This window comes from Arachis ipaensis, chromosome B8, assembly GCF_059453495.1.
Source record: "Arachis ipaensis isolate K30076 ecotype BB chromosome B8, ASM5945349v1, whole genome shotgun sequence".
Classification (NCBI taxonomy): Eukaryota; Viridiplantae; Streptophyta; class Magnoliopsida; order Fabales; family Fabaceae; genus Arachis; species Arachis ipaensis.
The window spans coordinates 137,738,966-137,755,651 of NC_142443.1; the positions used below are offsets into that span (position 1 = coordinate 137,738,966).

Sequence of the window (16,686 nt, forward strand, 5' to 3'; positions counted from 1 at the left end):
GAAGAAAAAAAATTCAGCTCAAGTATGTTGAGATAATACTCTTAATTTGTTCTCTTTTTCTTGCTTTCAATTGTTGAAGTGAGGCCTCTTTTTTAGAATCAACTTACTCTTCTTATTTATTTTTCATTGCCTCTTCCAATACCTTGTATCATCAACCCGTTAGAGCTGTCTCCAATAATATGTAATCTTTTTCCACTACCTCTACTGTCTTTATGTTGCTTTGTTGCTCTTGCATGTTGCATTTTGTTTTTTTTTTTTTTTTGTTTTTTGTTGAATGTTAATTTTCTGATGTCCTTGTAGTGGTGGCATTGTCCTTATGTTTTATTTCTTTTCTAGAGCCCCAACTATCCAATAATAATACCATGTGTTCCTTTACATTTTCTTTTTTTATTTCAAGCATGATTGTAGGGGTGCTCTTTTCCTTTACTTGTTTTACTGAACGGTGTTTGCTAAAGGCATTATGAGATGGGCCTGCATCATAAGTACATACATTAAATTAAAATTGGATTTTTAACCCAATAAATACTTCTTATCATAATTGTTTATCAAGACTAAGTCTCAGAAAATCGTTGGAGATATGAGTGTGCTTTTAAAAAGAATTTCTAACCCTTTGTTCACCGTTTGCCATGCTATTTATAGGCATTTTTAACTAATTATACTTTGTCATGTGTCTGACTTCAAAATGGATTTAAAGACAATTATTCCTGTCAAATACATGTCTGATAAGCATCTTATGTACTGCTTCACCAACTTCTGAAACTAACCTCACCTTCATTGAAACGACTACTGTCGAACTTTCTCAATTGAACGCATCACTCTCGAGATCACTTTATGCTCAACAAAGATATAATTATTGTTATCTTTTTTTATTAGTTTAAACTTTTGTGATGAGTAATTTTATAATACCTTATAAAATATAAATAAAAAAAAATTTGGGACTAATAATTTTTAATATTTTTTGTTATTATTTAACTAATATAAATACTAAATTATTTTTAATAAATAAATTTTATTAATTTATATATGTAAACTTTAAAAGATATATGTGTAAACTCTATAAACTATATGTTTTTGTAGGTAAAATTTTTATAAATATAAATATAAATTATTATTGATTAAGTATTAATTAAAAATAATAATATTATTGATTATGTAATATTGTTTAATAAATAAATGTTTCACGAAGATTGCACGACACAAATGCCGGTTAATGAGCTTCTCAAAGCCTTTGAAGAAAAGAAAGAAGCCTTCTCTTTGAGGATGTTACATGTTTGAAGCCAAGATAGTAGTTCACCAACTTGGCCACCGGCGTGTAGAAATTTTCTCAATTGTTAAGCGGCACAAATAACGTGACTTGATTTTTTGTCATTTCTTTCTAGAATTTGCACACCCTACAATAATAATTTCTACCCTCTAATAGTATAACTATATTAATGAATTAATGAATAAAATCCAAAATAATCTCTGACAATTACTTCGAAAGATAACGAGGTCCTTAACAAAAAAAAAATTTAATCCGACCACTGACACTTGTCTCAAAAGGACAATGAAATTCCTGTACCAAAAAAATTAATGTTGTTTTTTTTTTGCACAGAGACTAATCAATCGAAAAAAATATCAGAAGTCAAATTTGGTATTTTTTTTTTCTTGGAGACCTCGTTGTTCTTTCGAAATAATTGTCAGGAGTCGAGTGGGGTATTCACTCATGATTAATTGATTATGGCCCTCCATACCCCCATAAAACCCATACCCATATCCATATCCACACCTCGCCCCTTCAAAATGTGGCTGAAACAAAAGCCGAAAAGCCGAAAACCATAGTTGTATTTGGACTTTTGTGGGTAGCAAGCACAAAAACTAGATAAACTTTGTTGAGAAACGGTTATTTAGTTTAGTGGGCCACAACACATATCAGGTTGAAACATTAAGAAAATGATACATATATATATGATTTTTACATTTTTATATAAAAAATAATAATAATTGTGTATATAAAATTATGAATATTAAAATGGTGCGGAGAGAGTGAGTCCAAAAGTGCCACGATGTGGGTAACTGGGTATGAATGGAATCGAAGGTGTGACGCGTTGCGCGTGGGTGTTACAAGTCCACTTTGTGTGATCCAACCATGCGTCCGCTCCAAGCAACCTTACTTCTTGTGGGGTTCTGCTTCTTGTGCTTCAAGTGCCCTTATTAAACATTTAATCAATGTTTGTAATCTCTTTTTCATAAATAATTTAGAGAGCTAATTTAAGATAAGTCAATTTAAGTTAAATTTTTGTATTTTTAATTTTAAAATTTAAAATATTAAAATAAAAAATGTTTTTTATTTTTTAATTAATTTATTTTAGTTAACTATACCCCTAATTAATTTTCTAACAAAACCGTTTTCATAAATAAATACTTAAATAGGTTTCGTTACCGAATGTATATATTGATTATGTGAGTTTATATCGATCTATTCTCGAACTATCGAATGATAATAGTTCTATCTATTATAATAAAACGTGAGAGTTGTCTTTTTATTTTTAATAAAGGAGAATACGTAAAAATAATAAAATTAAAATTAATTAAAATAATAAATTACTGATATTTTTTAAGCTTCTTAGATTATTAGACAATTTTTAATGTCTTTTAGAAAAATCATACTCGTATTTGACATAGTCAAATTAATTTTCTAATTAAAAAATGGGAATTTGCTGGCAATTCTTGTTACTAACCCCACTTAACGAACAATTTATTCATTTGGAAAAGTACCAACTCTTTGGAACTATTTTTCCTTAGTCATCATAAAGTACAACCGAAGAGCGCAATGAGCACATTATAACGACACAAGACAGTTGTAAATTACTAAATTTAGTGCGAAGTTAAATTGTTAAATTAATAAATCAAAGATTTAGCTAATCTATATTTTTATAATAAAAATATGAAACTAATGTGTACAACTTTGGTCAATAAGTAATAGCTCAAATGGCATAGTCTCTCATACTCAATTAAGAAGTTGCGGATTCGAGTCTTATATCTTTGGTAAAAAAAAAAATGTGTACAACTTTAAAAAATACTTTTTTACTTTAATATTTAAATCAAAATCTCTGAATTAAATTATAAATTGTCAACTCAATTAATTTTATTTTTTATTTTTTATGAATTTCATAAATAAAAAATAAATCAATAAACACATTAACATCCATTATTATATTAGTATATTCTAAAAATACATCTTAATATAATTAATTAAAAATTTTACAAAAATTTAAAATTTAAAATTTTAATGTAGATATTATGTATTTATTAAAATATAAAAGTTTAACAATAACCCATAAATCAATTGCTATTATAATACTTGAAAACCGTGCCCAAAAATGGGAAAACTTCAAAATTATGCGATTCAAGTAACTAGAATTATATAGTGTATTATTGGTCTGAATGTATATTAATCAGTCATAAAAGCACATGGCCAGCTAGCAGGCAACAAATGTCCCGAGAAAGGAGAACAAGTTTCCATTATCTTCACTATTTTCTCACCCAATTTTAAATGATTGTTTTTTTTTTTTTCTTTTTCACCCAATTTTAAATGATTTAATTTCCCACTTTGATTCTTTTTTTTTCCCCTTCCGTGATTGGGCGATCCAAGATTTTCAATTTTCTAATATAATTCCTCTACTCTTTCTTTTACCTCATCATGAAAATCTTAAAAATTCAAACACCGCCTCCTCCCTCCATTTCTGTCCTCTGTAAATATTCGAAATTACCTTCCACAATTCCTTTCCGAAATTTCTTTTGCTTCCCCTTTTCTAACGATAGAGTCCATTAGATGTTCTTAACTTATTAATAATTTTTCTTCTAATGTGAAGGTCAAATGATTTTTTGCTATAATTAATTATATCTCCGATTATATTATATTCTTTTTCCTGTCCACTACAAATCTTCAAACCATCAACCATTGACTCCTTCCCACCATTTTTTTTCATAACACCAGTTCCTCCATTTCTGTCCTTGGGTGAATCTCCAAACTTCCAATCTACCATGTCATTTATCAGTTCATATCAAAGCACCGGTTTCGGTTTTTCTTAAGTTAAATTTTTAATCTTAAGACTCTTTATTATTTAATTATCTTTCTCGCTACGCGAAATTAATTCTTCTATTATGTTTTTTTGTTCCAATTATTTCTTCCATTGTAACCATCAACCAAGAGGGGAGGGGGTGCGTTCAAATGTCGACTTCATAATGATATTCAAGGTTGAGAATACGACATCCGAAATTCGTCTCCCACAACAACCAGCTGCAACCAACCTGCAATTAAACAAAAACCAACCTAGCATACAAAAAGGAAAAATGTTAAAAGTAAAATAACTAATAAAATTAATAAATAATAAATACTCAAAAAATAAAAGTACCTGGCACCAAAGGCAAAGCAACTTGACGAACATAACGGCGGCACGGATAACGGAACGGTCCCAACGACAGAACCAAACCACACGTAAACGAAGCCAACGACGGAAAGCATAACGGGACGAATGAACACAACGCTGCGAATACCCGGTTCACGCAAATCATGTCAATGGAGTGCACAGATGCCAACTCAAGATTCTTAGGGTTTTTAATTTTGATTTTAATTTAAGTTCGAATTAGGTCAGAATTTGGCCCCAATTTAAATCCTGAGAACTGGATTCAACTTAAATTTTATGTAATTTTCTTTTTTTTTTTTCGGTCCAGAGAAAAAAAAATGTCCAAGACTCTGCCTTCCATAGCAAATGTTATGTACAAAATAAAAAACCAATTCCCTGTATCTCATAAGATCTACGCAGGAAAATCTTCTTTCCAACGACACCTCAAAACTCGCCGGAAGAGATCTACATCACCACCGCAACCGCTCCGCCGCCACCACCTCTGGCGCCAGATCGTGGCCTAAGAAAACGTAGCAGGATCATAAACAGCAACAGCAACGAACCTGTAAAAGAAAACTTGAAAATCAAATATCCTCAGCCTTGGACATGACGGAGAGCCGACTCGGTCTAGGTTCAAATCCCGCTCTCCTCCTCTGTTGGTGCGACGACGGACGAATAAGCGCCGTGAGAGCACGTTTCACCCACTCGCCTTCAACTCCTCCGATCCGAACCAACGAGTTCTTCATAGCAGATCTGCGCATGTTAAGGTGATGATTTCCTCCTCCGTGATGATGATTCCCTCCGCCGTTCGCGGCGGCGTTCTTGTGCAAACTACACCGGAATGATCCAGGATGTGACGTCGGCGAGCACATACATGATTTCTTCTGGATCGAGATCGGACGGTTACTCTTCGTTATGATTTGATTCGATATCGACCGGTTGGGTGAAATAGAACGCGCATCGATGGAGAACCGGACTCCGGAAGACAACGGACCTGGACCGCACAAATTGACACGTGTCGGAGAAGCAGAACGGTGATGACTATGATGGTGGAAACTGGACGAAGGCGTTGAAAAGCTAGAGCTAGTAGAAGACGCAAAAGCCGAAGAAGGCGTGGAGAACGGGGTCTTGGATGTGGTGTATGAACAGAACCTACTAGAAGATGACGGTGAGAGCGACCGAAGAACTGGTCCACTCGATTTGGTTCTTGAAGATGTGTGAGCCATAAATTTTTTTTTTTTTTTTGGGTTCAGAACAGAGAAAGAGCTTTGAATTGAAGAAAGAGAAATCGGAATCTATAGGAAAAGAAAGGAAAGAGAGAGAAGAGATGGTGTTTTTTCCCCTTTTTTTCTTGCAAGGTCCCCTTTGGGGCGTTGGTTCGGCAAACCTAGCGAGTCTCTGAGGGTGGTTATATAGATGGGAATGGTGAGCGCCTCTTGACCTAAGTTGGGTTAGTTAACTTAACCATGGTGGAATGTGGGTTAGGGTTAAGGATTCCAATCAGATGGGTATTACTATTACCTATTACGGGTGCGGGTTGTGGACCTTGTGCGTTGTGGCAAGTGATGGAAAGGTAGAGCCGTTGGTTTAACAGCTTTATTTCCTGGGAAACCGTAAAGGCTGCCACGTATGTGGGTTTTTTGGGGAAATGGTAGATTGTGAATGTACAATAATACCCACTTCATTTTGTCGGTATTGAACATGACCCCATGCAAAACCCATTCCTGTTCTGACTTTTTCAGTTTTTCTCTCTTTTGCTTTGTTGTGCCTGGATATTTTCCAAAAATGACTATCATGTCCCTCCGGCTTGCGGAATAAATACGTGGTAACCTTCCTAGTCCGCGCCGCTTCTAAAGAATTCTGAAATCAGAGTAAGATAAAGAAACTAAAAATAAGATATAAAAAAAAATATAAATAAAAAATTAATATTTTTATATTTTATTTAATAATAAATTAAAATATTATAAAATTTTAATTTATTTATATTTTTATTTAAAAATATATATTAATAAAAAATATAATTTTAAAAAATTAACAAAAATAATAAATAAAAATAAATTATATCTTTTATTAATATTTTTTATTAAAATATTATAAAATATATTAATTTAATATCTTTAAATATAATGTATCTCTATCTATATTAAATATGCTAAACACAATTATGTATTTCTGTACTATCCGAGTGTCTTGTAAAAAAAACTCGGCCAAAGTTCTTTCTTGCTTTTTTTTCATTACTGTTTTTTCTAATCTTTAATACAGTACTAAAGATTTGTTTGAGCGAGCGTTTAAAATTTTTTTTTAAAAGAACTTATAAAAAAATAAAATTAATTTTATATTTAGATATTTTATATAAATTTGTTTAATTATCAATTATATTTGAATATAATAATATAAAAATATTTTTATTTATTATGTAAAAATATTTTTTTTTAAATTATGTAAATTATAATTTTTGAAAAATTATTTTTTTTAATATTTTTATTTTTATTATTAAAAATTTATTAAATACGTTAAAAAATAAAAAATATTAAAAAATATTTTTTATTAATTTAATGACCCTTAAACAAGTATTAATAATATACTAATTAATGATAATAATAGTGATTTTCTGTTTTAATACTCTTAAATATTAAAATATGAATATAATATGATTTTGCACCATACTTATGTAGGTAATCTATTGAATACTAATGAATTTGTTCAAATAGAAACATTTGTACATATCATTTAAAAAAAATCAAGGAATATTTATCAATTGACAGAATATAAATAAGATTCTCCATTAAATTATATCCTTACATCAAAATAAACAAAATTGTTACTACATATAATATACGTTTTACGTTGAAGGTATACCCATGTATAAGGTATAAACATCTATAAGTCATTTTAAAATTTAAAAGCATTTAAAGTTTTAAATGCAAAATGTGTGACATCTGTTATATTATATTTAAGTGACAGGTTGGGTAACTACGACCTCAACCTTTCATATCTTCGAAATAATTGCGTTACTAAATAGTGTTTGGAACTTCTGTATTCAGAAAAGGAAATGGATTTTCATACTGAGTATACAATGTTAATGCTTTTATTGTTCAGGCCAATGGGGTAAATTCCAGACCAAAAAATATCTATATTCTATATTATATGGATCACAAATTTGTTTTAAAAATATTTATTCTTCAAACTATTAAAAGATACTAATAAATGAATTGTAACATAAAAATGTTAAAACCAAAATTAAAAACAAATATAAATACGTTGACCTAAAAATCTAAAATTATATATAAAAAAAGTTACAAACATAAAAGAAAATTGAAGAGTGTGATAAATTGTTGACCAACTTTATAAGGTGCATTTGGAACAAAAAATTAATTTGATATTATCTACTATCAAATAAATTCATGAAATTGACAAATAAAATTAATTTATCTTTTATCTATTATGAATAAAAGATTTTATTTCTAAATTAATTCAATTCTAGTTTCAAAGGGTTCTAAACACACCCATTGTTTTTAATTGGCAAAAATAAAAAGAATTTAATTGACAAGTGCTTATAATTTACACGGCCATGTATATTTAATTTTGCTTAATTACTTATTGCTTTTATCTCAAGAACTAGCAAACAGAATAATCTTCATTTAGCATGAGTGTTTCAAGCTAAGAGAGAACATGTAAAAGCAATCTATTGCTTAACCCAATAGAAAAGATACGAGAAATAATGCCATAAGGATAAATAATATGCTCTTTCTAAAAATTGAATCTAATTAATCCGGCTTTCCTTGTATAAGAATAAGAACATATATGTATGTATGTATGCGTGGGCTAATTTTTTTTATATTGCACGAGTGTGTGAGTTGTGTTTGGTTATGATGTATACAAATGTTAGATACAGATGTTAAATATCTAGAAATCGGATCGTCTGAGTTTTTTGTTAAAAAATTTGTTGACCACAAATCAAATCGTCCGATTAGTTTTTTTTTTTTCTTCTTAAAATTAAATCGGACTCTCCGTTTACACTTCTTTTTTTTCTTAAACTGAAAACGGACCCTCCATTTACAATTTTTATTTTTTAAATTTTTTCTTAAAATGAAAATAGATCCTCCGTTTTTAGATTTTTTTTAAAATCAAAACGGACCCTCCGAATTTTGTTAAAAATATATTTTTTTTGTAAATCTCCTCTAATCGAAACGTTCGAGTTTCTTGCTCTAAATTTTTCGGTCCGATTTCAGCTCCCTCACACCACATGCAGAGAAAGTACCCATATTCTCCATAACGCTATATCACCACACACTTTCCTCCATATTAAAAATAAAAAGCAGTATATGTGTGTGCGTGTGTGTGATAGATGAATAATTTTTTATTTTATATATGGTGGTGGCCTAATCTAAATAGTTTGGCCTAAGCTCTTCTTGAAACCCTTAAAAAGTGGGTATAAATTAAGTTTGAAAAATACAAATCAATAATTGAGTCAACTCTTGAGTGGTTAGCATTTGATACCAATATTTATTTTTTACAATAAATTTATTTTAATAATATTTTTTTCTCTTTACAACTATAATTGAAAGAAAATTGAAAAGATCTATTTGTTTTTATATTTTTGAAAAAGTCTGCGTTTGTATGATATGATGTTAATAATTATAGTTGTGGTTAATCAATTTGAGTTAATTTAGTGATTAGTTCACTTACCTGTTTAAATAAATATTGAAATTCAAATTCTATTTTGTATATGTAAAATTTATTGATCAATAACAAATATTTAAATAGGATTCAGATCTGCGATAAATTAGTTCTTAACATATTAAAATAGGAGATATAAAGCTCAATTTGAGTAAACAGCTTAATTAAGTTTCTTTTGATAAAATAGCTTAAACAATAAATAACTATATTAAAAGTAACTTATAAATAAGTTATTTTGTATTTGGATTTTTAACTCTAAAAATATTTATTTTATAGAAATGTGATAAAAAATAGTAACATTATAAGAGAAGTCATTTTTTTTTAATTTTTCTATAACCTCTAAATAACTTTTTAAAAAATTACAATTTAATTTTAAAAATTACATCAAATATTAATACTATTACCTTTTATAAGTCAAAAATTAAAAAAAAATATTTTTAAAATTTTTCAAACAGAACATATACCAATACCATGCAACGGAAAAAAACTATGCCTATAGGTATTAAAAAAAAAAGTAGTAGTGGTTAATATTCAGTTAACAATGGCATCAAAATAATAATAACAGTTGAAAAAAGATGCAGCAACTTTTTCAGTTTTTAATAGGTGATGTTATTAGCTATACATTAAAAAGTCAGCAACTCAAACAGCGTAGTTTGAATTCAATTGGAGAATAGTAAAGTGTTGATGATGATTGAATGTATGACCTCAAATTTTAACTACAAGTAAGTGTGGGGGCCATGACCAAAAAAAATGTATAGTTATATTAGAGAATGATTCAAGGCTAATTCAATTTCGGTAGTCTTGGAATACCATTATTCAAATATTTGGTTTCTTATTTGTATTTTTATTTGTATTAAATTTTAGTAGTTCGTTATCTTTCACTTTGTCTCTGTTTAGATTTGAAATTTTCATTAGTATATTTGATTGAAAAGAAAACAAGATAGAATAAAAAAATTGTTAACATTTCTTTATTGTTATTTGGTTGACGGAAAAAGTTGGAAAAAAAAATCGAATAATTTATAAATATGAGTGTAAATTATGTTAATTTATGTATGTAAATTTTAATAAATATAAATATAAATTATGTATTTTATATGTGAAAATTCTTATAAACGTAGGTGTAAATTATTATAAATTAAATATTAATCTAAAATAATAATATTTATTTGTTATGTAGTATTACCATAAAAAAAACTAATATGAACTAAATACTAGTCCAAAATAATAATTTTCATGTATTTTGAAAAGAAGTGCAACTTCAAGTCCTCAACGGTTGAATGTGTACACATTTTCATTATGTTTGTTTGAAAGAAAAATGAAAGAAAAGAAAATGATGGGAAAAAAATGGAAAGAAAAATGATTATTTTTTTTGTTTGGTTAAAAAAGAAAATTAGAGAAAAAAAAATAAATGGTCCACTAATTTTTTTCTCTCAAACATTGGAAAAAAAATAGAGAGAAAATTAATGTTTTTCTCTCTACTTCTAATACTACCCCTTCACTTTTTCAATATATTTTATAATATAAGAATAAAATTGTCTTTTTATAACATTTCTTTTCTTTTTATTTTCCTTCTATCCAAGCACATCTAAAAAAATAAAAATCCACTCAATTTCTTTTCTTTCCTTTCTATTTCCTTCCTCTCTATTTCTTTCCTTCTAATGAGTCATTGCTTCTTCGGCATTATGTAAGGTTGCTTGCTCTTAATGAAATGCAGTATGTTAAACAAAAAACCAAAACACTTCACATGTATGGTATTTAATAAAAAGAAAAAAAAAAAAAGAAAAAAGAAAAAAAGGGTCTTAAATATGCGTGCTCATATTCATAACAATACATTTACGTGAATAATAATAGCAGTATTACGTAGTAATGTGTTTCTATACAGCCTCTACTAGTAATGAACATCGAACAAAACCGCGGCTTTCGTGTTTTCTGTGGGCCAAATGAAAAAAATTACATTAATTATTTTTATTACTAAAAATTACGGGTATATATAAACAGGTCTGAATAATTAAATTACTCTATTAGATATGCTAGATCAAATATCAAATATCAAATATCAGATATCAAGTCAATCACTCTATCTATTTAATTTGTAGTTTTAATATATTATATTATAAAAGTAATTGTTACAATATTGATCTATCATGGCAATTTATTGTTTTAATATATTTTTTAAATATTTACAGCATCTTTTCATTAGTTTTCTATAATTTTTTTATTTGTCTATTATGATATCGAATCTAAATAAAAAAATATTAATCCTCCAAATCAATTCCTAAAAATTTTTGGTCGAATCCTTCGTATGGTTCTGAAGATGAACATCTAACAGGCTTAGGATTTTGTTTTAGTTAGAAATTTTGTATTAAGTTAAATGAAGAAAGTTGAGACGTTAATGTTCCACTTATTGCGTTGAACTTTTTATTTAAAAAAAATAAATAGATGAAAAAAAAAAGGTTCTTCTCTTAAGTCTCGATTATACCCTTTACTTGAAAAAAAGGTGGGAGAATAGTGATCGGCTGCATTTTAACCAAGCCTTCTTAATCAAGGTCCTTGGGCAATACACTAAACACAATAATCCCAGTTTATTGAATTAGGTTGCATTATTTTAAGATTTTAACCAACAATACCTCAACTTCTTAAAGGTAAAAAGAGATATTTTGGTTAAAAACAACGACCTGAAAGTGACACCCTAACTTCCTGATCTTCCAAATGAAGTCTCTAACCAAATTTAAAAGTTTTAGTCCCCCTGATGAAAGTGTTTATTTAATAACTAAGTTCTAATTGTATTGCATTCAAAGGCCAAAAAATGATTCGTTGGGGAATTTTTTCTAGTAAGTAGAAAATCGTTAGAATATCTATACATAGTTGTTGCCGTAAAATATACAGGTGTGAATCCTTCTTGCCGTTACTGTTTCTGCAATTGCTCATTAAAATTAAGGACATTCATTTAATGAGTTTGAAGTGAAAACCCATTTTCATTTAATTTTCTGCCGTAATTTCTTACTACTAATATCTTCATTGATGAGACTGACACAATTCAAAGCAGAATAATGAAAATAGTAATCTTAGTTAGAGACTCGGTGAAAGTTATCTTAGAATGTAACAAAAAAATATAGATAAATAACTTTTAATCAATTAATTTTAAATAATTATAATTAATAATTAATAAATATAAAGTGTAATTTAAAAATATTTGTTGATTTATTATAAACTATTGGTTACAAAAATATTGGGGGTAATTAAAGAGAAGGGTGGATTGTATATCTCAATCTTCTGTTGTCCTTCATGCAATTCATCTTTGTAAATGTATGATATTGGTGCAGTAATGTGGGGGCATTCTTATCCAAATCTACACCATCCAGGTTGGTTTTTGTATTTAGTATTTACTTTTAGTTCTTTGGTCCCACTGTCCTATACTCCTATGTACCAAATTAAAATAATTTAGATTTGGGCAGTGCCACTGGGCTTTCTATTTAGAAAGGTAGATAGATACATAGATGCAGTTATGTGATTAGTTGAAATATTGTACCTTCATCTGAACTAAACATCAAGGAAGCACCTAATTAATTACCTAAACCCACCTTTCCTTAAATCATCATCATCACCATCATCCATTTTATGTAAAATATTAAACTTGGAGGAAAACTGGATCTCTCTGATCATCTATGTTCGTGCCACTATTTCACAAGCCTAGGGGTTGAAAAAGAAATGTCAGAGGATCATAGAAATTTATTTTTTTAGTTATTAATATTTAAAAATATAAAATAAAATATGTTATTAAATTATTAGATTAAAAAAATTAAATTAAAGATTAAATAATAATCTAAAATAATAAATTTTAATAATTCCTACCATTTTTTGAAGCTGAAATGCTATTTTGCGTGCAGCTTGAGCGGATTGATAATAGGCGCTACAATTTGATATAAAATACTTAACTCAGCAGGAAGATTGGGTTCACTTTGGTTTGCTGGAACATAGAGAGTAAGGTTGATTCAATATGCTACATAATATAATTAGGAGTATATTGCTTTTAAATTAGTGTGAGTGTGATAATTTTTTTGTTTTATTTTAAAATAACATTTTTAGACAAAGCCATACATATTAAAAAAATAATAATAAATAAAATTTTGATAATCTTTAATATTAAATGAGCTAATAATGTAAAAATAAAGAATTGGTCAAAATATCAATCGATTAAACCAAATTAAAATTAGCAGAAATCTGACAAATTTTTAAAATTTTAGATATAGTACATTATTAAAATTGGATGTATTTTAAGTATTTTTTCTTAAAATAAAATAAATTAAAATATTAACATTACGAATAAAAATGTACAACATTTATACCAAAAAAAAAGTGTACCAAATGATACAAAAATAATACTAAGGGTCTTTATAATTATTTACATTATCTTCTTGGGCGTCTTTTTACTCTTGTACTGGTGTTACCGATACAAATGACAGTGAGCACCCTCTAGGTTGCAGATCTGCTCTTTATCTCACAAGATCTTAGCACGAGCCGCTATGATGGCTTGTCTGGCCTCTTCTACAATTGACCCTCATTCGTCTAAGCGAGTAAACAGGGCTCCCATATGCTCTGAGACTTGTGTTTGGTAAATAAAATAATTCATGTATTTATGTTTATAGTTTTTAAAAGATTGGGTATTTTTGAAAGTATATAAAATATAATTTTTTAAAATTGATTTGTACTTTTTAAAATTTAAAAGTCTAATATAATCTTATATGTTAACTAATTTTTAAATTGAATACTTACATTTATGTCTATTATAGTATTTTTAAATGAGGAGTGTTAGGGAGCCAGCAAATTTTGTGGAGGTAAGCATCAAAGTAGTCCATGAAGTTACCCTCGAGGCTCAAAGTAATCCCTGAACTTAAAAATTTGTCGAGATCGTCCCTGAAGTTGATCTCCGGTATTCATAGTGGTCCTTTCGGTGAATTTCGTCCAGCTGACGCAACCGAAAAGCTGACCTGGCGTCGTTGGTGACACGTTAGCAGCGCAACGGCTAGCTGACGTGGCGCAGTAAACATTTTGGACTCAATTTGGTCCCTAATTTTAGGTTAAAAACCCTAACCCCCAATTGACTCTCTTCTCCTTTCTTCTCCATCGCACACGCTGTTCTCCTCTACTCTCCGTCGCACCAGAGGTGAGTCTTCAGTGTCTTCTTCATCTTCGAAAACCACACGTTATGACTAGCGCTAGCAACGCAGCTGGGAGCTCTAACAACCCATGATCATTTGGAAGCATCATGAGGACACATTTGTATGATATATCTATGAATATTACAATATGAAAGTTTCACCTTTTTCCACAAATTACTTCTCCTCCCATATAACAGTGCAGATAGTACCTCAAGGACATCACCAGAATACTCAGACAGTATTGCTCTGAATTAGTAAGAAAGAGAATAACTATGTTAAGTTCATTAAAAAAAATTAAAAATCTGATTTCAAGCATCACTCAATATGCGCAATACTAATATAATGAAGAAATAACTATATAATGATGGCAGCGGACAACAATTGGTCAATGACAAACTGTAAATCAGTTATCAGGGTTCTATGCGAATGAATTTCATTCAAGATGCTGCATGAGTAAAAAGACATAGTTAAAGACTAATAATATGGCACACTAATTTTACAAACTAAAATTTTCTACAAGCATACTAAAACCAACCTAACTGGTCCACATGATCTCAGTCCCTTTTCCCACAAGACAAAATACAGTGCTGTTATAGCACCATTTATTATGGATGGCACAACCTGAAAAACAAATGGTACTAGTCAAGGACTGTTCATATCACTAAAACCTTTGGATATGAATGTATTGGTTTGTATATAACACTCTGTCCTAAGATGAAAACAATTAAATTTACCTGTGTATTAGAAAGTAGCCTGCCCTTTCAAGGCTTTTGCAAAATCAAAAAGAGAATTGCTGCAGGAGCTATGCAGGCAAACAAGAAAAGAACAACCAAAGCTCCACTTTGGGTTAAGTAGCGATACATGGAGTATATCGACCATATCCTCATGAAATTTGCAGCAACATGAATAATTTGCAATGGTGTTTGTCTATAAACGGAAGATTATGATCAGCACGCTAAGAACAAACCTAATCACTAATCAGTATGGCATAGTAGAATGTCAGGAGACTCAGAAATTCCTGAGTACAATAAAGCTTTTCTCTACTGCACCACATCAACTACATAAATCAAACAATATCTTTGTATCTTACCAGAAACCATATCCACAAACACTGAAACACACCATCTAAATCCAAGCTCTTCTTACTAATATTGTCTACAAGTTAGAACCGCCCATTTTTAAATATTTTCCTACCAAACATCCAATATAATCTTCTTAATCTAGCATCCACTATCTTATTCTCCCAAGACCAGACCACCCAAGACTTTCTTATATTATCATTATTAATTGATAAGTCACATAAAACTAGATAGTCATGTCTTTCCTATAGTAAATGATACACTAAATTTGTCCACAATCCACACTGATTCCTAATATTATCTTGTCTACTGTGTCAATGTGTCACAGTAACATACTAGCACGGAACCAACTACAAACACAAATCAAACTAATCTAGTACATATTAGACAGCATGGTAAGGTAGGAATAATCATCATAAAAATTTTGAACCAGTGGCTACAACCGAGTTCTTAAAACAACTGAAACATTAAGATAATGACTACAATCAAATGCTAAAACATTGGCACACTAAAAAATACCATAAAGCAGAAATCTCCTATTCCATTGTCACAGGATAAAACCCAATAATAATAAATATTGCCACAAATTAGAAATAACCGTTTAATAATGTGCATATCCAAAAGCAAAATATTAGAGAAATGGGGAGAATTTTAGGTTTTTCTCACCTTAGAGGTTGAGGAGGAGAGCCTCGATCCGCCGGGAATTTGTTCGGGGACATCATCATTTACGGAATCCAATAGACGCAGAGAAGATGACGATCGAAGGGAGAAATGAAGAGTGAAGAGTGTGATGGAGAGTAGAGGAGAACAGCGTGTGCGATGGAGAAGAAAGGAGAAGAGTGCGATGGAGAAGAGAGGAGAAGAGAGTCAATTGGGGGTTAGGGTTTTTAACCTAAAATTAGGGACCAAATTGAGTCCAAAATATTTACTGCGCCACATCAGCTAGCCGTTGCGCTGCTAACGTGTCACCAACGACGCCATGTCAGCTTTTCGTTTGCGCCAGCTGGACGAAATTCACTAGAAGGACCACTATGAGTACCGGAGATCAACTTCAGGGACGGTTACGACTAATTTTTAACTTCAGGGATTACTTTGAGGCTCGAGGATAACTTCAGGGACTACTGTGATACTTACCTCAATTTTGTGATTTGTAGTCATCAATTAGTTATCATTGGTGTTTTTAATAGTGTGATATTTCATCCAATAGTGTGAAATTACTCGCTTTTCTTTTGTTGGTTAAGTGCTGGCCAAATTTTAATAAAAGTGCTGACCCCTAAACTTTTTTTTTAATTTTAAAAGCTATTTTACTAAATACAATTGTTGTTTGTGTTTATTAAAAACTATTTTTAATTTGATTTAACAAACATAATGCTACCATTT

The 16,686-nt window shown here is 29.7% G+C and overlaps 1 protein-coding gene and 1 non-coding gene across 2 annotated transcripts; both read right to left on the reverse strand.

The window, feature by feature from the left end:
- Nucleotides 1-4,727: 4,727 nt before the first annotated feature.
- LOC107613073 (uncharacterized) lies at nt 4,728-5,782 on the reverse strand. The gene has a single exon (XM_016314919.3). The coding sequence runs from the start codon at nt 5,612-5,614 to the stop codon at nt 4,973-4,975; it is 642 nt and encodes a 213-aa protein (XP_016170405.1). The 5' UTR covers nt 5,615-5,782; the 3' UTR covers nt 4,728-4,972.
- Nucleotides 5,783-14,319: 8,537 nt separating this feature from the next.
- On the reverse strand, nt 14,320-16,028 carry LOC107627852 (uncharacterized). Its single transcript, XR_015895867.1, has 4 exons — nt 15,973-16,028; nt 14,962-15,154; nt 14,763-14,848; nt 14,320-14,473 (listed from the first exon to the last, which is right to left on the reverse strand). It is a non-coding gene; the product is annotated as an uncharacterized LOC107627852 (transcript).
- Nucleotides 16,029-16,686: the final 658 nt, after the last annotated feature.